This window comes from Falco punctatus (genome assembly GCF_963210335.1).
Source record: "Falco punctatus genome assembly, chromosome: 4".
NCBI lineage: Eukaryota > Metazoa > Chordata > Aves > Falconiformes > Falconidae > Falco > Falco punctatus.
In genome coordinates, this window is record NC_137583.1 from 11,444,793 (window position 1) to 11,467,806 (window position 23,014).

Here is a 23,014-nt window from a genome sequence, read left to right on the forward strand (position 1 = left end):
CCAAATCAGCGAAAACTGATTCAACAAAATCTGGGATTTAAGCCAACTTCATAACATGTCACATTTTAAAAGCAGCCAGACACATGCATGATAAAACACACTTCTAACCCTAAGCAAAGTCATCCTCAAATTCCAGAACTCCACTCATCACCACTACACTGCAACAAGATGCAGATGAATTTGCACCATTCTTTTGTCACTTCTCATGCAACCATCACCAGTCTCTGTGGAGAAGGAAGACTGGGATATGATAGCCATGGAAATGAACCTCATGAAATGCACTCTGTAACTCACAGTACTGCTCAAACACATAACCATCACTAATTTTTAAATAAAAATTATTAACATGGCTACTTATTCATTCAGGGTTTATCCTGTTCAATTTAATGGACTACCACTGCCAAGTCAATAGAAGCACAGATTTGTAAGTCTTAACCTCAAAGTTCTGGTGAAATCAGTCATGTACGTCACCGATTTTTTCAAAACTGCAATTCAGTAAGAGCCTAAATTATATGTTCTAGTCATTTTTGTGTGCAAATATCAAGGCCCAGAATGGAGGCACAGTAGTTTACATACACTACACATGCAAATTATGAGTAACTGAAGACAGACACAGTGCTCCAACCACTCTGATTACATTCACCGTTCTTCGAGACTAGGTACGAGCTGCAGATACTCCACTCTGCCAGCACCTTTCCTAAAAAGGGATGCAACACCTCCTGAGCAACTCTGGAGCACATGAGGTTATACCATGGTCAGGAAAGCTCCTCTGGGATGTCAAGAAGGCTAACCTAACCTTCTGAGATCCATATAAACAAACAACTGAACATGGAGAGCCTTGAACCGAGGGACTGCTGTTTACCTAACCCCTGAACTGCAAAAGACATCAATCCCTGCCTTATTAAAGAAATGCATACGCTAGCCAGGCATGCCTGCTTGATCAGCTCTCTCCTGTTCACAGCTTCTCTGGGGTCGGAGGAAGTTCCAACAGGCCCCACTCCATAAATAAAATCCTTCTGGCTGGCGATAACTAAATTGTATTAAGACTGGCTCAGACAGCTTCAATTAGAAATAATCGGCAGGGGTGGACTGAAATACCCTCCATCAATTTGCTTACAGCTGGTTTTTTCCTCCTTTTCCATCCCAAACCAATTCTAACTACCTGGTTCAATGAAAGGAGCAGGGAATCCATAACATGCTTCTACTTATTATGTGTGTAATCCGTATGTATGTGTGTCCTGAAATCAAAACCACATCTAGGAGTAAAAGCTTCAAGTACAGACAGAATCAATAGGTCTTTAATGGGAGATTCCCAGCCATCAACAAGCAAAACCAGGAAACTTTAGATTCGAGTAACAGAGACCCTTCCCCCATGTTTAAAGGATTTCTCTCTCTCCTTAACCATCCCCAAAGCAACCATTTGTGTATATTGCAAATCCAGCCTCTCTTTGTGAAAATTAGAGAAAGTAAGGTTATTCAAACTCATTTGCAAAACTCTATAGCACAGTCTCCTTACAAGTATCAGTATTTTTCTGTAAGAGTTTGAGCTTTAATAAAGACGTTTAAAATCTGTTGTTAATCTACCTATAATTTTTTCCAAATGCCAAATAAAACTGGGATTTTCCCCCCCTCTGCTTATTAGAAACAAGTTCTACATGAGAATTACTCCTCCTTTTGCTCCAGCATACTCTGAAACTTAATCACATATTTAAGAGTAAACACTAGTGAAATGCAGTGATCAACCAGACAGAAATACTCAAGTTATTCTATTTTCACAGGTGTGAGAAACTAATTTGATTTTCATAGAGTAAATTGGCAAATATTAAAAGTTATACATATTTTAGGATTTTCTCCAAAACCTTTCATTTCTGTTTAGCCTTCACCCAGCTTAGTCAATGGAAAAGGGTTCTTAAAATATTCAACTTCTTTTAAATCGAAGAGCAACTCAAGACAGAGACTGGGTCACTAAACATAAGCTTAAGTTTCACTTAAAGTAAAAATTAAAATGCTGATAATTTACTGAATAAGTAACTCCTGCTCTGAATGTGCACAATTTCAAGACAGAAAAATAAATCACTAACTAAAACCAATTGCATTATGTCCTCAAAACTACTGAAGAGCATAACAAGGAAAATATGAAGAAAAAGTAGGGAAAAAAGTCAGGTATTGGGGAACCAGGCATCAATTTCCACATGAACTCCAGAGGGACTATAATCTTCATACATCTTCTGAGGAGGTACTTGTGAGAACAGTCGATTGTAATGAGCCATGAAAAGAAAATCCTCAGTTCATGATATACAGCCTGCTCCTGTCAACAGAAACTTGCGTTCTTTACCACAATTTCAGTCCTTGAAAACATCTTCTTTCTCTCGTGCCTGCAGTGTTACCTGGCACACGCTGCTTGGCACAGCCCATGTTACCATTGTGCTAGCTTGAAAAGATAATTCATTGCAATCATAAAGAAAGCAAATGCATATTCTTCATGTTGTATTCATATTATAATACCAATCCTGATGAGCTGATACTTTAGGAACAGGCAGGCAAACTGCCCCTTGCCTAACGCATCCATACATTAACTGTTCAAATTAGAAACAGGAAACGTTGTTCTTTCACAGACAGAAAACTGAGAAGGTAAAAAAATGCATTCAGAAGTAAATATGTACCTGGCAGGAAAACCACATACCGAATTAAAAATCCTCAGGTGCACAGCAAAAGGCTGTACCATACAAACCAATATTCTGCATTTATATACAAAGAGACAGTTTAGGATGAAACAATGAAGTAATTGAAGGGATGGCACCGGTCCATTTTCTTGGTTCAGGGTTCTGTAGCTTTTTTTATTTACTTTATAAAAAATAAAAAGCAGCTAAGGCTGCTTAAGATCGTGTGGGCAAGGCTGCTTGGCAGAGGAAGGGGCTGCAAGAGGAAGAAAAGGTAAATGGCCAGAGAGAGGACTGGGTAGGGAAGAGAGAGTAGAAGGAGATTAGAAGACATGGGAAAAATGAAACCAGGTAGCTCATCAGTTGTAACTGGTAAATTGTAACTGTAACAGGTTCCCTGAATTACCAAATTGTCTCCATTTCCTAATCTGGAATAGTTGCGGGGGGGGATAAGGGGGAAAGGGGTGGGGGGAATTAAGCGCCCAGAGGTTTAAAAAAAACTATTATGACAAAGCCCACAGCATGAAAGTAGACAAGATGAAATTCTTGTGACTGAAGTTACAACCTCAGATACCAGACTTTTCTAAGCAGGATGATGGTTTTCTCTACCTATAATTTTTATTACAGGTATTAAGTGCTTTCAAAGTATTTTCTGCAGCTTTTCTTAATGCAATAATACTGTAGTTGCAGGCAGGAAATGCCTTTGTTGTTTATGTCTAATAATATACAACATCATGTTACAGCATTCCCGCGCCCCCCCCCCCGGAAAAAAACCCAACAACCAACCAAAAAAAACCATGTCTTTTGAAGCTCCAGTTATTTCCTATTCTTCATTTAACACTGAGATCCCTTTGTGAAAACACAAACCAAAGACTGGTTTACACACACTTCCTTGAAATCAATGCACACTATTAAGAACAACTATTTTTTTTCCCCAAACTCAAAACATGGATAAGCCGCTCAAGGTTAACGTCCTTGTCACACAACAGTTCCCAGCCACTAAGCACTGGCCACTGTTGTGAGTCAATACTTCAAATAGCCTACAATTTGCAAACCACAAAGCTCCATGCCTCCAGGAAGCCCCCATGGTGTATGCTTTTACTCAGACTTCAAAAAGATACCAGAACAAACACTGGTGGAAAGGGAAGGTGAAAGGCCCATGGGATGAATGATCAAAATCAAGTAAATAAGTACAAACAGTTTACAGAAAGGGAAAGAAATTTCATTGCAAGAGGGCAATGTGAATGCATGAGCTACCCTTCTGGAGACACTTAGTAAGATCAAAGTTAAATTACGTAAAGGCTTGGAACGTTAAGTATTTTTTCACCCAAACACTGCAGAGCCTTGAGTGAGGACTGTAGCACCCGAGGATGGTAACATCCAATTTTGTACACAAAAAGGTAGAAATAAAGGTGAAGGAAGTAATTCCTTCTTCGGTCTTGTATAAACTACAGACCTGGGAACACAAGTTAGATTTCATGGCTTCTGCTTCCACGCTCTACAGAAGCAGGAAGGCTCTTGGGAGAAAGCTGCCCACTGGAAGCAGGACAGAGCCAGTTCCTCGTGAAAGGTTTGCCCTGAAATCCCACACTCCACCTGTGCACAGAGTACTTGGGTTGTCTCACCATAACACATAACTCTTCAAAATAAAATTCCACCTTAAACATTTAAAGAAGCAATTCTAAAACGTGCAAGTCCCCAGCACATTTTCTGGAGCACTCAATGATCACTTTAAAAAGTACCATGTCTTGGCAGTTCAGTCCCATAACTGAATCCCCAGGGATCCTCTGAATCCCTCACATTTAGCTGTAAGCCCTTAGCAAGAAAAAGGGCCTTTCTTTCACAGAAGGACAACATTTAACTGAGCAGCAGTGAACGGATATAATTTTTTACCAGACATACATATATTTTGTTACTCTTCAGAAGAGGCTGTACGTGGGCTTTCAGCATCTTTCAAGGCACACACTGAAGCATCCTACATCCTAAGCCTGTAGAGGAAAGTATCAGGCTTCTTATGCTGAACTGGATGAGAATGAAATAATAAAAAAAAAAAAAAGGTATTCCCGTTTGCTCTAGGAGATATAAGGTATTACAGGATTTACTTTTTTCCAGTGCTCTAAGGTTGCTCAGCCAAACTGTATAGACACATAATAAAAAACACTGTTAGCTATATTCTTTTTCAAGAAAGAAAAAAATGTTTTCACACTTGAAATTACAGCAAGAGTGTATTGAATTTGCAAAATGAAACACCTAAAAAGGACAACAAAAAGCCAAACAGAAGGTAGCACATGCATCCTGCTCTTGTGTGCAGGATGTGTAGTATGCTAAAATTCTGTAGTATGTGATGAAACTAAGAGCGATCATGTCGTTCCATGCCATATTCTAATCCAAACTGTTTACAATTTTAACAGCATAGACCCAGTGAAGTCAAAATTAAATGCAGAAATTGGTCTGTAAGGAACAGGCTGTAGTGACTACAGCAAGGCATCTCCACTTAGAGTGATAAATACCTGAAATGACAATGCAGCAAAAATTTTACTGTTCTATTCTGCAGTTGGTTGTTTATGGAACTTTGCAACTGCCACGTATGCAAAATAGGACAGGATTAATTTTATAGGGGAAATAAAACTTGTTCATTTCCTCATCTTCAATATTTAATTTTACCATCTACCGCACATGGTTCTTTTTTACCCCCTTTTCCCTTCAAAAAGGTAACCCCATTTAACAGAGGATTTCCTAAGCACATTCGGCAAGGCTCGGGACAGCCTGACAGGTGTGGTTTATACAACAGCAGTACGAAGCCCAAAGGTACTGGACAATTCTGAAGAGATCACCAGATAGGTTAGTGGCAACGATCACAGATACCATCCCAGAACACAGCAGCCTGCTCAGCTACATCAGTTACAGACATGTCCTGCCAGTGATGTGGACTGCACAATAGGGTCCAAGTAGCTGCTGTAATTATTCACAATTCAGCAAAGTAGCAGCCCTAAATACACAAGATGTTTTTTTCTCCTAGGGAATGCAACTTTCCACAATAACTACATTCCCCCAAAATAACAAAGCCTGGATTAACTGCAAAGACTTATGACCACAAGAGACCCTACACACAAGTAAGGTTATAATACACAGCAGCACTACCAGCTCTCAGTTTTACCACAAATCTCAAGATAAGTGCACTTCTTTTGAAATCCCAGATCCTAAAAACATGCAACTGAGTGCAAATCTCGGTTTGTTTAATTTATGTATCTAGCTCTTGCGGCTTAGGAGAATCTTACATACATGACCTGAGTTTATCTAAGAAAAGAAACAATCTCTACAGATAATTTTTTCTTTTTTAAATAAAAGAAAAATCATTCTTTTGGGGGCTTACCATTGTGAGTACTTTGGACAGCTGACTACCAATGTCACTGGCAACTGAAATAACAACTGTTCAGTTTCAAAATACTTGTAAAAACCCACAGTCATCTCCCAAGCTCTCCCTACACTATCAGATCCACATTTTATCCTCAAATTAAGATAAATAAATTCTAACTATAGCATCTTTCTATTTTCCAACAGGGATTTGAAACTTAACTTTAGGATACTAGTACAGCAATTGTTCTTTGAAGCAAAAAAGGAAACAGCATGCATTCGGAAAAGACCATGTTTTGGCAGCTAAATTCTTGCAGTCTCCATCGCTGTGCAGAGGGCAATCTCAAGCAAAGAGTTAGATTGGATTTTCCCTTCAGCCCTTCCTTTCAAGAGCTCACGATATAACAACACTAGAGCATCCACAGCTCAGAAACAAATCCCCTCTACCATGCACACCCCTACAGCAGCCTGAAACTGCTGGCAGAAATATCTGAGGGCAGAATAAGATGTTACTGCAGAAGACTTCAGAGACTAAGAAAGATAGGCAGAAACCAGTCAAAGTGAAAGGGGGCTCAACAGAGGTTGGAAGCCAATATTAAAAGAAGAAAATGTATACAATCGCCAGGTGAGGGTTTTTGGTTTGGTTTTTTTTTTTTTTTTCCCTTTCCCACATAGTAGGGGTTCTGTAGAAGTAAAGATTCCCATGCTATGGTCAAACAAATCCCATCTGCTAGAATTATTTCTCTTAATAGGATTTTTTTTCCTTAAATTTCACAAATAATTGCTTTCATATTGACAGCAGGACTCCCATGAAGCGTAAAAAATAAAGGAGTTGATTACTCAATGAGAAGAAAAAATAGTATGGCACAACAGGTCAGTTATGAAGCATCACCCAAACCCTGGAATGTTTCCCTTGTATGCGTCAGCAGGGATAATGCAGTCATGCAAATGGCCATTGTATCAGAACACATCTCACAATGGAGAGCTAATTAAGATTTTTTTTTTATATATTCTTAAGTTTTAAATGCTTAACTTTGTCACTTTAAGACTCCCGTCTTTTCAAAGTAATTGTCTTTAGACTGAGGCAGCACCTACATCTTTACTGCTTTCAAAATACAAACAAAAAGCTTACAAAAACATGCTCTGAAGAGTAGAAGTAACAGAAATAATAACCTAAGCAGGAACACAAAAGCCAGCAAAGCCCAGAGTTAAAGCTGGGTTTACTTTGAGGCTAAGCTTACACTCGTGCAAGTATAAAGTGCCTTGCTATTCAGGGTAGGGAAAAGGGTTTAGTACACAGTGCTCTTTACCACCATTGAATCGTCGATCAGAGAGCAATAGGACTTCTTCCTGAAGACCACCCATAGCCGTAGCTTCGAGGGGAGTGTGATGGTCATCAGTGTACATGATGAGTAGGGAAGAGAAACTGAGATTACATCATATGGTGTAGAATCACCAATAGTCCTTCCATTGAGTTAATGACACTTTACTGCAGCTCTTCTTGCACAGAAATAAAAAGGGAAAAAGGGGTGGGTGGCGGAAGGCTCTACCTCATTCTTTTCAATTACCCGAAAGACCACTGTGTAGCCCACAGTGTACCCAACAAAAGGGCTTACACAGGACCTGGACCTTTTTCTTCCACAGAAGCACTCAAACACTGCTACATCTCCTGATGCCTGCTAATTCCATAATCCTTGTCTGCTTGATCCCAGAACAGCAACCTGCTGAACCAACACTCTAACAGCAACTTGAAATTCAAAGAGTCATCTTAACCTCTCCTGGGCACAGCATCTACTCTAGCATGCAATGACCATCTGCCTCTGAAACCAATCCTACGACCAACACATCACCCTTCAAAGCTCTGAGTTTAGAGACTTAGTCCTGCAATTCTGTTATTACAGGCAAGACCAGGATCTACTGATACTAACGTGAATGAGGCTGACAGCCAGTTAATAAGTTAACACTTCCTTGACTTCTGTTTTCATTCAGAAGTAACACACACAAATCTTGACTTTGATTCCACAAAAAGAACACTCTAAGGTCAATAAATCTGGATATTCAGCTCCAAAGGTCAATATGGGCTTATAGGATGTCACCACTTGATTCCATCAGGCCAACCTTTTTGTATAAATGCAGTACAAACTCCTAGTTCCTATGTGGTCACCAGGACTTTCACATCACTAGAGTTTAATCCGCTCAAGAGGGGATCGTACAGGGAAGTGATGCTTCCCTGGCAACAATCCTCTCCCAGCCTCTGTCCATACTACATTGGCAGCTTTCACAAAAAGGAGAGAAGGAGATTTATGCTTGAAGTGCCCCTTAAGGGTTTTAGGTTTTGTTTGTTTTAGAGGGTAGGGGAAGAGAGACTGTGAAAGAACAAGCAGAGCTAATCTCCAGCTTTTAAATAAAACACAGCTACACAGATTCCTTCGCCCTTGGGCTTTTGTTTTTCCTCTTGACTGAAATCCTGCTCAGCCTCACCTGATATTGACAGGGATGGCAACCCACCAGACCCTCGGAGCCAACAATTTTTTATTCTCTTTTATTAAAAGAGGAGCCAGGCTGGGCAAACATGGACATTAAATGTGCCTAAATTTCATTTGGCCTAAGAGAAGAAGATTATCCTATTTTAACACAACACAAGCGAGAATTCCAAATGTCAAGATCTCCCACAAAAAAAAAGTACACTGCTTAGTGACAGGACGTTTAATTATTCTCAGTGCAATGAAAAGGTTTACCCTGCCCCATTCCTGATGTCAGTAAGGACCGCCCTCCAAATTACAAAGCTGGGAGTACGACATTTATCTACTATCAACTATTTAAAGCTTGTCTCCTACAGTTGTTTAAAAAACCCTGTAACCAATATTCCACAAATACCAGCTACACTGGTGTGTTGAGAGCTACCTGAAAGAAGTGACACCTTTTGAATAACAACAATAATAAAAAAAATTAGAAAAGAACACAATTAAGGTATTTCTGAAGAGGGAAGTTATAGAAAACAACGTGGTACACACATAATTTTGCTGTTGCATTTTTCCATCTTTGCAAAACTGATTTCCCTCATACTATTTAACCTTGACTCAACATCCTTAAGTAGAGTGCTAAAAAATAAACTGATTTGAATCCTACTTTTAAACCCGTAATTTTTAACTGGAATTGAAATTATGCAGAGCAGTGCTATCCACCTACAGCTCTTAACATCAAAGCTTTCCCACTATGTCATTAACCACTGTGCAAGCCAGCGTGGGATCCCATCCAATGAAAAAAGTATATGGCAAAATATAAAACCACCAAAGACACACCATCTCCACAATACACTAAGGGAAAAACATATTCAGTATTTCTACCCTTAATTTCAGACATAAGAACAGGAGGGATTCTCAAGAATAAGGCACATCGGTTAATTCTTACCACCTTATGTCATCTTACACCAACACTGTAGGATCCCAGAGGCATTCCCTGAATTAGGGATCGCTATCTGTGCTATTCTTCAGAACAGAGTTTTTTTTACTCAACCCCTCTACCACGACAAGCAGTGGAAACAGTGAAAACAGACTTGCTCTCATACGCAATAAACATTTATAAATGCAAGGCAAAGAGTTACTGGCAGCAAAAGACAAGGTCAGAAATAAGTTTGCCTTCACCTGTTGCAAGAAGCTTAAAACCACCGCTATCCTGCACAGGTAAAAAGAACAGCAAAGTAAAAAGAAGCTTGTATTCTAATATTCTAACTCGTATATCTTCTTATGGAAAGCATGCCTTTTACTACATTTAAGTTTGCTCAATTCAGAAATGAGTTCAGCTGTTATGAGTGTTTAGATATGCACAGCTTTCACATTAGGAAATAAGGTAGCTTTTCATTCACACACAGCAATTTCTGCTGGACTGAGTCAGAAGAAGAAGAAAAGAATTGCAGTCAAACACACCACAGTGCCTCAGAAAGGATGAACACTTCACTAGCAACAAGACAGTAAAGCGACAGAAAGTGAACTATGCCTGAGAGATCACATATGCTCACTACATTTTACAATAATCAAGCACAAGATAAATGCAACATGTCAAAACCAATGAAATCAGCATATCTAGAGTCAATCTTTTAAAAGATGTCATGAGACACATCAACAGATCATGATTTTGCAAACCAGGCAGAGTTTTACAAGGTCAACTCTTGGGTGAGAGACAGTTAAACAAAATCCACAATTAGCACTAAGTTATTCAAACTATTCACTGAACTTGCCTCTGAATTTCTTATCAACTGGCATGACATTCCTAGGTGCAACTCCAAAGACTATCATTGTTAGCTCTTGTCTTCTTTAGAATAAGACACTTAAACAGAGTTCCTGCCTCCCCAAACTTGTTCATCATTTCAAAGGTGAACAATACTTTTCACTCACTCACCTTTTACTATACAATGCAGTGTTCCCATTTACAACTAAAACAGCAGCCACACATCACCCACCTCAGCAAGAAGCACTTCATCAGTAGCTCTCTCCCTCAGACACACACACTAGCATAACTTACAAAGCAGTGTAGTTTAAATCGCCTTTCAAATCCTGTTTGTTTTTTAAGCAGCCTGTTAAACTAAGCAAAACTCTCTTGTGAGTTTAGACATTATGTCCTCCTTTTTATGTATTTGATCATACGACCAGTCTGGAAACATCATCCCGTCAATTAACATGCCTTGAAACTTTTTTCTCAGTTAAAACACAAATAGCTCCACAACCCAGGCCTACATAATAGCAGATCTGCCAGTGAAGACATTTTTTTAAAGTAGATGCTGCTGCAAACAGTCTAGAAAGTAGGCGATACTTTGTCATTGAAGCAATAAAAGCCTGCCTGAACACAAAATGAGAAATGAGATGAAAAATATATTGTCATTCTATTTCCATCACCCTGCTGCCTGCCTGTTTTACCCTGACAGGCACTAGCAAACATCCAGGCAAACTAAACATGAGTATTCTCAAAATGGATCTACATCATCTTCCTCTGCAAAGATGATCTGGCAGCGCAAGAAACCTCTGCTAAATAACATCTCTCAATAGCCAACATACGCTTTGCTTTATTTCATGTTATTAGCTTTATTTCTACCTCCTTGGACCACCCTAAGGGATTCTTCTCCATTATGTTCTTCAAATACTTGCAGATAATCATATCTCCCACTCAGACATCATTTAGCCAAGTTTCATGCATTTCTTTTCATCTTCTTTCCCTCATAAATCAATCCCTTCAGCCTCTCCAGCATTCTTGCTGCTCTTCCCTGAATTTCTTCCAAACTGCTGACATCTTTCAGTGACTGAGTAACTTCCAATCACATGCTGTACTCTAGATGTGTTTTTTGTACTATAAGGAAAGATAATTAAGCCTTTTCAAGAAATATTAATGCTCCAAGCCTGGAATAAATCTAAATCAGAGATATTTTTTTTCCAGAATGGATAGTAATTATCCTCATTTCACAGAGCAGAAGAGCAGAGAAGTATCTGACTTAGTGCTGCACACAAGCAGTGCCAGAATAAGAAACAGATCCACGTTCTACCATTCCCAGTTGTGAGGTTTGCCAAGTTTCAGCCCACAGACAACGTAAGACAATGTTCCCTGGCTGTGATCTATAGGCAAACACAAGCCATTTCCAAGCGACTACGGAACAACACTTGGGGAGCCCAACACTTGCTTGCACGGTGCTGGAAGCTGCTGGCACCAGCGGGACCATGTAACACTCTGCACCGTGCCATGGTCTGCTATCACTTGAAGTGGTCAGGATACAAGCCTCTGATACATCTACCTGGTTTTTATTGCTGCATAGAGGTTTCTTTCAAAAACCAGCCCCAGCTACCATCAGGTTAGCTATCCAAACAAGCTGTTCAATTCCAGAGGTTAAGGTTGGTTTTAGATACCAGAGGACAGACTGACTGCCAGGCTGGGGCAGTCCAAGGCAGCTTTCAACTTGTATGTTTCCTTCCTTTTCCTCCCACTCCCTGCTAGATTTGTGAAGGAATCGTAGGGAAATAACTTCAGAAAAATTAAAAAGAGCTCTTCACAAAATAAATTTGTAAGACAGACTATATGAGAGGAGGTAAGGCTGAAGAATGGGGGGAAGGGAGAAAATAGTATGATTGGTTGTATCTTTTTTTTTAAAAAAAAAAAGCAAAACCCCACAAACAGGATGCAGACACATTAAAAAAGCAACACTGATCCAACAAAGGAATGTGAACTGCAGTTGACTTAAACAGCATCACAGCAATAGCCCTCCCCCTACACACAAATCTCTGCAACTCTCAGAGATGCAGCATTTTAGGTCCTTCCAAATTCTGAGGTTCATTCCCCTGCTAGCTACACAGTTTGACACTTATCTTGAGCTAGTTTAGCTTATTGCCTCCTCTTTCGAGACAACAAGGGTACCCGAGTTTGACCCAGTCTAAAGCAAAGCAAACTGAGTTGTATTATTCTGCCCGCCTTAGAGATATTACATTCTAGTATTCTGCTACGTATTCTTCTCATTGAAAGAACAAACTATAAAGGGCCCTCTGTTCCATGGTCTGCTGTTAAACATCAGAAGAGTGTAACCAAGATTAGAAATGAACACCTTGGTGAAAGGTATCATTTCTTCCCACTAACTCCATATACAGAGCAAAAAGCAATTTTCTGAATCTGTGTATGATTTTCTTAATGTGACTGTTGCTTTGCCATTATAGCTCCTGCCTGCATCCACAATGGTAAAAAAAGACTCCTTATCAGGCTTTTCCTTGTCCAATGAAGAATCATTCCCTCTATCCAAATCGTAGGAATGGAAATGTAGATGCCATCCTTCTGTTGTTCTTTCACATTTTTGCCTCTGGGAGAGAAAAGCTACTAACACTACATTTTTAAGCAAGTTACCTTGATTTTCAACTTAAACTCTTCTCAGCACTAAGGTTATTTACACATCATTTCACCACTTACCTAAAAGTACCTATCTCAGTGAACACAAATTCTTTTTTATACTAGAAAATGCAAAACATACATTTATCTGGTGCGACTTCTTTCTCCATGTATGCCCTGTGTTGCTAATTAGGCTCTCAGACCTATCTGCAAAATCTAGCATTTGGTGACAAAACTGGAATTACTGCTAGGACAGAATACAGAAGGTTTTTTTGTCTAGTCAGGAATTCTTATCTTGTGACAGGAAGAAGAAAGGAAATTTGCTGAGGGTCAAAATTAGTGCAGTTGCATCAAGCCTTAAGTTAAATGGAAAACAGTCCATCCTCAGCAAGAACTCAAACTTCAGTTTTCTCTGTAGATCAGTCACTATGTGATTGTTTGCTGTCATAGAACATCATGCTTTCTTCACTTGTACAACAGAAGTAATCTCACTCATCTCCTTAAAAAGGGCGGAGGATTAACTCATGACAAATGGGCTGAAGACACTACAGAAATACAAAAGTACTCCTAGTATCACTAAAATCTTATCCCAAAATCTGAGTTAAATGCAGGATCTATTATTGCCTTTTGAAAGGGCTAAGAACAACTTTCCTATCTTAAAAGGAGGAGGAAAAAAACCCAGCAGTGACACTTATAAATTCTAGCACCCATCATTCCCCATGCTCTAACCTAAGGAGGCATAAATCCTTGCTGTAATTCACTAAGGATGAAATATACAGTAATATATAGTATCATAAAACCAGGAGACACAAGCAATAAAAAACCCTCAAGATCTCAAAAAAACTCATTTATCAAGCAGTTTTTGCTTGAAGGCAAGCTAGGTAATAACATGTAGAACAGAGCCAATTTAAGGAACTTGCATCCACTATACTAAATTTAATAAGTAGCTACAGGTAAAAATGATTGCAGATTTTCTTTCCTTTATTTGTTCAGAAGGGCTCTGGTGCAAATCATATGTATATTAAGAAAAGAGAGATTTCCACAAATCTTTCTGAGCAGAGCACGATTCATACATTACTGACACTTAAGAAATCCTTTTGAGACCTGAGTTTATTGACACAGGAGATGTGGTTTCAGGTCATTCAGTATCACAATGTAAGCCACCATCATTTAATTAGAAGAGGTACAATCCACCAAATAACCAGTGGTCCAACTGGTTATGAGCAGATTTCAAAACTTCAGGAGACTACTGGTAACATTCAGACTTGCAGTATGGAAGGATTCTCTACAGTTGACATTGGTTCGTACTTGTTAGCTGATATGCACCTACCTGGAATTCTGATTTTAAATTTGCCACTTTGTCCAAAACCACCATCTATTATTCCATCTTCTCCTGTAGATAGTTTGACTTTTAGACCCACAAAAATCTGGATGTTGGTTTCCTTTTTAAACAATGAACGACCAATCACACTGTAATCATCCATCACCTGCAAAAGAAATAGGGCTTCATAAGTCTACAATCTAAAGTGACAAGAAAAATTGTACCTATGAGATACACAAAGTTTGGTGACCTATCACCCTGTCCTTGGAAAAGCATTTACCCCCAAATGAACAAAACTCTACATAACTCATCTAAACTGCTGAGTTTAAGACAATTTGTGTCTAAAGCCATAGAAGACTTTGTGAATTAACACACTTCTGCTTTCACCTCCTTTCTTATAAGACAGGAAGAACATAACCTGCATTAGAACATGCTGTAAAGATCAGTTAATTAAAATCTGGTTTCTGCTTTAAAGCCTTTCCATGAAAGTCACTTAAGTACCTATGCTCGCAAAGTTTAGTCCATTACTTATCCTACAGCTAAGTACATTATCACATTCTGTCTCTTAGCCCCAGACCTGCACTCCAACAGCTACACTTCCAAAGAAATGACAGAATTGCTCAGAATTTCTAAATAGAACCTTTTAAATACTTACCTTCACATACACATTGATTTGTCAAACTAAAAGCCTTATGACCATTGTATCCAATTTTAATTTCAAGGTTTGTAACCCAGTGGGAAGAACCATTCCAAGTTGAATTCTTAATTATGCTATCAGGAACAAGAGGCAGCAAGGTTAGCAGGTAAGGCAAGATAAACAACCCTCCCTTAGGCATTACAAAGTATAAGGTGCAGTCAAGCGAGCCTAATCCTGTAGGTGTGAATATCCTCATATACCTAACACCTGGAGTTACTCTACTTTGCAGCCACAGCAAGAACATTTATTTATTTATCAGAAGAAATAAGGGACATTACTTAAATTTTTTAAAGGGTGGGGGGGTGTGTGGCAAAAGTTGTGGCTGCTCTTGGTATCTTAGAAGCAATTTTTAAGTAAACCTAAGGGTTTCAAAGACCAAAGTGACTTAGAGTGGTAAAGACTTACAACCAGTTTTGAATATGCCCCTTTATTCAGTTTAAATGATAACTCAAAGTATTTCTGTTCTATTAAGCTATTCTCCTTCCCTGAAGCCTCCTCCATAAACACTATTGCATACATAGACTCAAATCCCCAGCATTTTGTTTGGTATGTTGTTACACACGCATGCCTCTATTTTAATGCCAATCTCAGTATGGCAGTAAACCTAGCACCACAAATTTAAATTTTGTTTTATTTTAAATGAGGTTTACTTGCTCAGCTATAAACTGCCTTGAAAGTGCTGTGCGATATTAGAGAGCACCGGCAGCATCTCGCCCTTCTACAGCCCTTCTTCCTTCTTTCACAGGGAGATGACAACAGCACAGGCAGCTCCACTCCCGGCTGGGTGCAGAGTCGAGGCTGTAGGCAGAAGTATTCCGATGTCCCAACAACATTTGCTGCCTGAGCATCAGGCATCTTTTCCCAAAAGGTCAGAGTTCTGGGGTTTTTTTTTGGTGTGTCTGTCCTCTCCCACCCCCTCACCAAGCCCTGCTTCAAAATAGCTTGTGAACTACTAACGGTGGCATCACTGCTTGGTAACCTCTAACTTGAATTTCAAACTGAATAATGTCTTTTACTAGAGCCACTGATAATGGGTGGTGGTAGAGAGGGGAAGATAAGCTTTCAGGCACACTTGCCGTTCCTCAGGTCTGAAATAGAAGACCAGCAGAAAAAGAATCTGTTCATTCTCAAAACCTTCTTCATTTTTACAGTTGCATTAGCTGGTGAAATGAAAATATTACTTCTTCCTATAAATCTTTTATGCCTAAAACAAGAATGTCAAAACGAAACACCCCTCTCCTCCACCGCTGGCTACATGCTTCTTACTCCTGTGTTTGAAATACAGATAGTATCTTAGACTCCAGTGAGGATCTTCCATATATCTGTTATTTTTGTAGTTATCCCCCCAAAATAGCACAGGAAGACAACTTTAAAGACAACACAAACATATTTTATTTTTCCAAGAGCACTTCAAAGTTATCTTTAACTTAATTAAAAATGGAATTACAGGGTGAGTAATCATACTAGGCTAGCAGGGTTCAGTTTAGAGCCTCCCCAGAAGACTGTCAGAAAAAACACAGAATGATTTTTATGAACAAGTGTTACAAGCACGTACCTTTAAGTAAACCGGTAACAACAACCTACAAATGGATGATTGTAAGAGCAACAAAAAACATTAGTATTTAGGTATGCCATACTCAATACCTTTTGATTTTAAAATCCCTCATCTTTTCTAAGTAAATGTGCTTTTTAGGGTCTTGCTCTTCTACACAACTTCGGAAAGTAACAGAGGGCTCCAGCTGGACTCTTCCTTTCACTCTAAAGGACAACTTGTTATAAGAATCCCTCCTATAGTTGATCAGTGTGTTCTGTCCCTATCACCATTATTCCTTGGGCGTCTCTATAGGCCATTAGAAAAACAACTGCTTTAACGGTGCTGAGATAATAAGTGATCAATGACTTCCCTGAATGGCTGTTATGAATAAAACTTTTATGACCCAAAGTCTCAGTATCATACACTAAATGCTATACATCCCATCCTGTGTCCTCCATCCCCCCCCCAGTTAGCCTATCATCAATTCAACCCTGAAGACGACCAAGTAACAAGCGAATGCCTGATGTAACAAGAACTAAGAGAACTGATCAGTCTTTGCAGTAAAATAAAAGGGTGAAGGAGAGATAATTGCTACGAAGGAAACCTCATTTTCTCAACTTTAAAACCATGTTAGAAAAATAAAAAAGAAAAATTAAATTTTTGGTTTAGTCTTGCTTTGTAAAAAGGCATAGAAATGCATGTTGTTCTCTCCAACTGAAACTCAACACTTCCAATTACTTTACCAGCAATTTACCTCCAATCGCTGGATTTTGAGTTAATCCCCTTTGAGTTCTCAGAACATCTACAATGGCAATCACTTTGCCTATTAGCTGAAGAGTCTTTTGGGAGATCTTTCTGCTTTTCTCTCAAGCGCTTTTTTTTTTTGTTATAAAATATTATTAACTTAAAAAGCCAAATGCCGCAAAGACAGTAAGGGATACGCAGTCTGCTCTGAAGCAGCAGCAAGGGGCCTAGCAATGAGGGCAGACTAATTTTATTAACTTCAGGGAAACTTCAAAAAGCTTTAGGGCTTTAATGCCAGACAGAGACGACCCCAAAAGTCAGTTTAAGTGCTGCATAAACAAAGGATTAGGGCAAGAAAAAGCTGAAGGCTCCTTGCATTTCTTGTTTATATTGTCATATGACCTAGTAGGAGTGGGAGAGGGCTGCCTCTCTGACTTTAATCCCCCATGGTGTACAGTGGCGTTTCAGTTCACTGACCTACATTACGATAATATTTTTTTAAATTTATGGGCAGAGGTGCAGCATCAAACTCACTTAAGGACTTTAAAAAAAAAAAAGAAAAAGGGCGGGGAGGGAAAAATACCCAGAAGAGAAAAATTTTCTGGCTGGTATAGTCTCCCCCTCTCACTTGGGTTAGATCAGCAGCTTAGAAAGGGATTTCAAGTTCAAAGGGAATGTCTCTGTTACTCTTGTTTTATGGCTTAGACCAGAGGACACAATAGCACTGAGTTTATGAAATATCCCTTCCCACTTGGCTTTTGTGTTTGCAGGAAAAAAGCAAACAGCACTTTATAACCGTAGGTGAAGTATGTGCATCTCCAGCATGTAACACTTCTGCTAATACCAAGAAATTCACAGAACAAACTAACGACCTCACACCCCCTATCTAAGCAGTACTTACACTACTGTATATTGTTTGCAAAACCAGTTTGTGTTACATGTGTTGGCATTCACTGTAAACCATAGTATAATTCCAAGGAAAAATATCTCTGTGATTTCCCATTGAGCAGGGGTACCAAGCTATACTGTCCAGCCTGTTAAGCCACCCTCATTTTTAAGATAACTCAGAAATTACTGTCATCTGAACACCCTCTCAATCAATCACACACATTTCGAGAGCAAGTAACTCTGTGTTTTAATATATCTGTAGGAAAACAAATAAGGAGGGGGATAGCCTAGCAGAACAGAAACATACAGGAGCAAACAAAGTGGTGCCAGAATGAGATGGGAAATAAAAGTTTTGAGACAGAGAAAGTAAGAGCTCTGACTATTAAACACTGGAAAGAGACACTGAAAGAATAACTTATCCTGATTTAATCTAAAATTATACTGTTTTAAATAGAAATAAAACTTTTTTTTTGAAGTATAAAACCAGGTCTGACCATTACTCTCCGCAAACTGATAAATGGCCCACCGAAACCAGAGCAGAAAACAGGAGATTAAAAAGAACAAAAAGAACCTGTAATCAACACTGAAAATACAAAGTATTTTCATTACTTTTTTGTACTTTAGAAAAAGTACACTGGAGACATCTTCATCATGACCAGTGACAGCTCATTTACTTCTAGAAAACAGTTTCAAGCACCTTCCATTTCTGTGTCAGAAATGTGAATATTCTGGAGGCTGCAAATTCCTGTTCTTTTTTAAAGCTTTAATGGCTTCATGCATTGAGAAAAGGACGGTACATGAGAGCACAAAAAGGGTGAAGGAGAAAGCAAGCGAGGGGATTTCACTGACAATTGGGTTTGCAGCTTTTTTGATTCTCCGGACTGTTCTAGCTTATAGTTGTTACTGACGGCAAGGTGAACAACTTGGTACGAAGGAAGAATGATTTGGTCGGCCACACCATTTCCTCGATAGCTTACATCAGCATAAAAGAATTAAAGTTTTTTCTTTCTGTAATTCCCTCCAGCACTAGAAGCTTTTGGTTGTGTGCTGGGCTCTAAAGACCTTCTTTCTCACCATCCTCCAAGTGATCAAACTAAACTTCTGCCTCAGAACATCCATCCAGGAGGAAGGAACAGAGATGAGAAATCCACCTCCTTCAGTACTTCATGTCTCATTATTGCTGTTTTAAATAGAGCAAGAAGCCACCAGACATCTCTGTGTATCCGCTAACTTTAGTTTTCAGATGTTTGCCCCAACTCTCCCCAACCTGTTTCTTGTATCCAAGAAACTTCTTCCTTTCTCTGCCCTTCCTTTCTCAGTAAAGGGACAACTGGATTTAAGAATATCAAACAAGTAGCCATGAACTCCCTTCTCTTTGTTGAGCATTTTGCCTTCACTATAGCCTGGTTAAAACCAGAACAGTAGTGGAAAAGGAGGAGTCAGACAGTAAGAACTGCATAACTAGACCAGTTTAGATTTTAAAAGCTCTATACATACCAATTAGCATTCTCCAGGCACACACAGAGTACAAACAGGGCACTAACTTCATTATGCACCTTTATAGTGCAAGCTTCTTTCATCTCTATTTAAAGTTCGGAAGGGCTGAACCCCCCAAAAAACACACAGGCACTGAATTCCTGACACAGCCTAGTTAATAACACATTCGTCCCACCAAGTGAGAAGAAAGTGGTTGATATCATTATTTTATTCATCTTTACACTAATCTATGCTGTGTTCTCTTTATTCAGAAAATGCAACAGTGGGAAAAGAGGAGGCTACAGACTGTTACTACACACTAGACTGCTCAGGACCTCCATCTCCAGACCAGCCAGGGCTGGCTGATAACGCTATAAAGATTACAAACCCTGTAATGCTTACTGTCCAAGCACAAACCAAGAAAGAGGCTGTTCTGCAGAGTAAAAGATCTGTAGGTGCAGAAGTCATGACCTGGCATTGCAAGAAGGATGCAGAGAGGGTTGCTAAGCTGGAGAAGGTTCCTCCCAGGCTGCAGTGCTGAGCAGCCAGAAGGACTCTGGTGGTATCTCCATCACTTAAGAGCACTTAGGCACTGTCTCCAACTATTTTAAAGTATTTTAACTGTGGCTATCTCAGGTTGTGAGATTTTAAACATCCAAAAGGAAACACCAGCGAGACCTGGCTAGTTTCATTTGAAACAGTGCGTAGATCTGGCAGGTAGCAGTATAGTGACAATAAGTTAATTAGTTTCTAGAGGAAACTGCCCACAAATTGCTTGGGGAGGGCAGAGAGGAACACAGAACAGCGGCTTACAAAATCCTCACTGGAAATTAGGCAGGCAACAAGGACAGGCCTGCAAAGAGCTACCTGAAGCTACTAATGCCAGGGGAGTGGAGAGCTAACTCTGGACATTGACTCGCATCGCCTTCTAAAGACGCCACTTGGCCACACAAACACCCCAGGTCTGTCCATCCCCTAATGATCTCCAACTCCAGTGTGTGGATCCTCTGCCCAAAGCCCAAGAGCCCACCACCTCTCGTGGATAAGTTTCCTTCAGCCGTTTGGTTAACAAGGTTTGTGGCAGCAAGCAGTACAACTCCGTGCTACGCTGCTTAATATTGTAACTCAAACCCTAGCAAAGGTGTACAGTAGAGGGATAGTTATAGTTCAATAATACGCAGGTTTAGTTTTACTTTACCTTTTTGCTTTAAAAATGCCTAGGAAATTACATTTATATATAACGTAAGTTATTCAAGTTGCAGAATTGGGCACTTAAGAGGTTAAGAAATGCCAGATGTCCATACAACATTATTTCTGTCCCTCTTTGATATGCCCCATGATACAGATTTTACATGACCACATCCAAAAAAATTTCACAGGAGCCCTGTCTTATTAAGTGCACAGGGTAGAGGCACAGGGGAACAGAATTAATGTTGCATAGGCAACTGTAAATCTGGTATTTCCTAACTTTCAAGTGCTTGATTTTGCAACCTAAGTAACATTCTTAATTTATTTTTGTATCCAATAAATAAAATGGTGTATTGGTTGCCTTGCTGACAAACCGATTCCCCCACAGGTGACTCTTACACAACCTCAGAAAAATCAAGACCAGCTGTCCATACACTTGCATGACCCAAAAGCATGTCTGCATTTTAAATTTAATAATGTAAATAATAACCATAGGTGTTACACAAACCTTGCAAAATTCTACTACTCGGTCACATGAAGCAAGCCATTCTTTTGTTAGTGAGTGAGCAAAATACCAGTCTTTTCATATGAGTAAGCAAGCAGATTCTGTGACTTAGCTGGTACACTTTTATGACAAATTTATTCTAGCGTGTTAATCCATATGTTGTGTCAGTCAGTAAACATCACCATTCTTCTCTCAGCACTGTTGAACAGAAATGGTATTTATGCCTAACGAGCATATAGCCCTCCCTTCCCTGTCCCCCACTAAGCTTCTCAAACCTTTTTACTAAAAAACTAAACAAGACCCAATAAATAAATGCATCTTTTATATTCCTATTTTACAGTGCATTTTAACTAGTGAATGAGCTGTGCACTTTTATTCACCTGATTGCCTTCATCTCCGTATTATTACTGTATTTAGCATACCATCAGCAGCCAAGCAGAACCAAACAAACTCATGTTCAGACTTCAAAGCAGGAAAAATATTAATTGTGGCGTCTGCATGTTTACAGTAGATGGAGTGACATCCACCACTTCTCCCAGCTAGAGTCACAGAAGGTTCTGCAGACAGCCCAGGTCACTGCCTGTGCCTGCAGGCAGCACTCAATCAGTTTGCACTACACAGTTTGGCCTTGTTACTCACTTTGTGCCCATATTAGCCTGCACACCGCATCAGTAACCCAGAAAGCATCATTGCCTGGCTGACGCTGTGTCTTACTTGCTACCCTGCTGGCACTACAGTGCCACTATAAGAAAACAGCAGATGAAATGTTAGTTAGCCCTAGTAAGCCAATGAAATATCCTTTATCTAGAAATAAGTTAGATGGAAGAATCTAACTAGCTCTGAGCAGGTAAAATTTACTCCTCTTGATTCCCAGCAGTACTGCAACCATGCAACAAAGCAAAATTCAAGGAATGGTACTTCTGTAGCAAATATGTTAAATACAGTGCACAGCCACAACTCTCTGAAACAAATTCTGGTATTACTGGTAAGATATCTGGAAAGGAAAAATGTGCCAGTGTTGCTCACACATGATCCACTATTCAGGAATCTTTCCAGACAGGAATACCCTGGCACTCCTGTACTAACTTCCCACCTCTCCTAGGAAAGACAACCTCCCTAGAAGTCTGGTCTCATCCTCTAAGTAAACCACATGGATGGATGTTCCTATTCACTCATGGTCGAGTTCATTTTTCCTTCTTCATACCCTCCTCCTTCAGTTTGGTTAAGCGTGTGGCTGAGCTACCGTAAACTTGGCATGTACTCTGTAAACAAAACATTGGTGGTTTTACTCATAAAAAGCCATAAGGAATTAAGACAAAATATGGCTGATAATTGCTAAAAAAAATTGCCATTTTCACAACCGCTGCTTTTCAAAATGCCTAGCTCTCTAAAGGATGGTCTGGGTCATCAACAAGTTTAAATACAGTTTTCTCAAACTTCCTGCAGTTGCTTACTAGTACTGATCTCCACCTTCTTATCTTGTATCTCACCCTTCTTCTGAAAGACCAGAAAGCAGTGGTGACAAAGACCTGCCATTTGACTCAGATTACATACTTGCTCTGACACAACTCTTGTTATCCCTACTGTAAGAGAGAAAAAACCCAACACTTTCAAAAGATGCTGAAAGATAAGCTTTTTCTCCTGCTTTCACATCTTGCTTCTACAACAATACTTTTCTCCTTGGGGACACTTAGATCACACCAATATTCAAGCAATTAGTAACATGTTTTATTAAGCAGTAAGTGATTCTTCCATCCTCCAGAAACTAAGCATGCTAGCTACATGATAGCCT

The 23,014-nt window shown here is 39.5% G+C and overlaps 1 protein-coding gene across 2 annotated transcripts in view; it reads right to left on the minus strand.

The window, feature by feature from the left end:
* EEFSEC (eukaryotic elongation factor, selenocysteine-tRNA specific) overlaps positions 1-23,014 on the minus strand; it is a 245,654-nt gene that overhangs the window by 143,747 nt on the left and 78,893 nt on the right. Inside the window, exon 6 of one of the 2 annotated variants that reach the window (XM_080385408.1) lies at positions 14,200-14,356. The exons of the other annotated variant lie outside the window; for it this stretch is intronic. Within the exon in view, the coding sequence (XP_080241534.1) occupies positions 14,200-14,356 (157 nt within the window). The remainder of the gene's footprint in view (positions 1-14,199; positions 14,357-23,014) is intronic. 2 annotated transcript variants of the gene reach the window in all.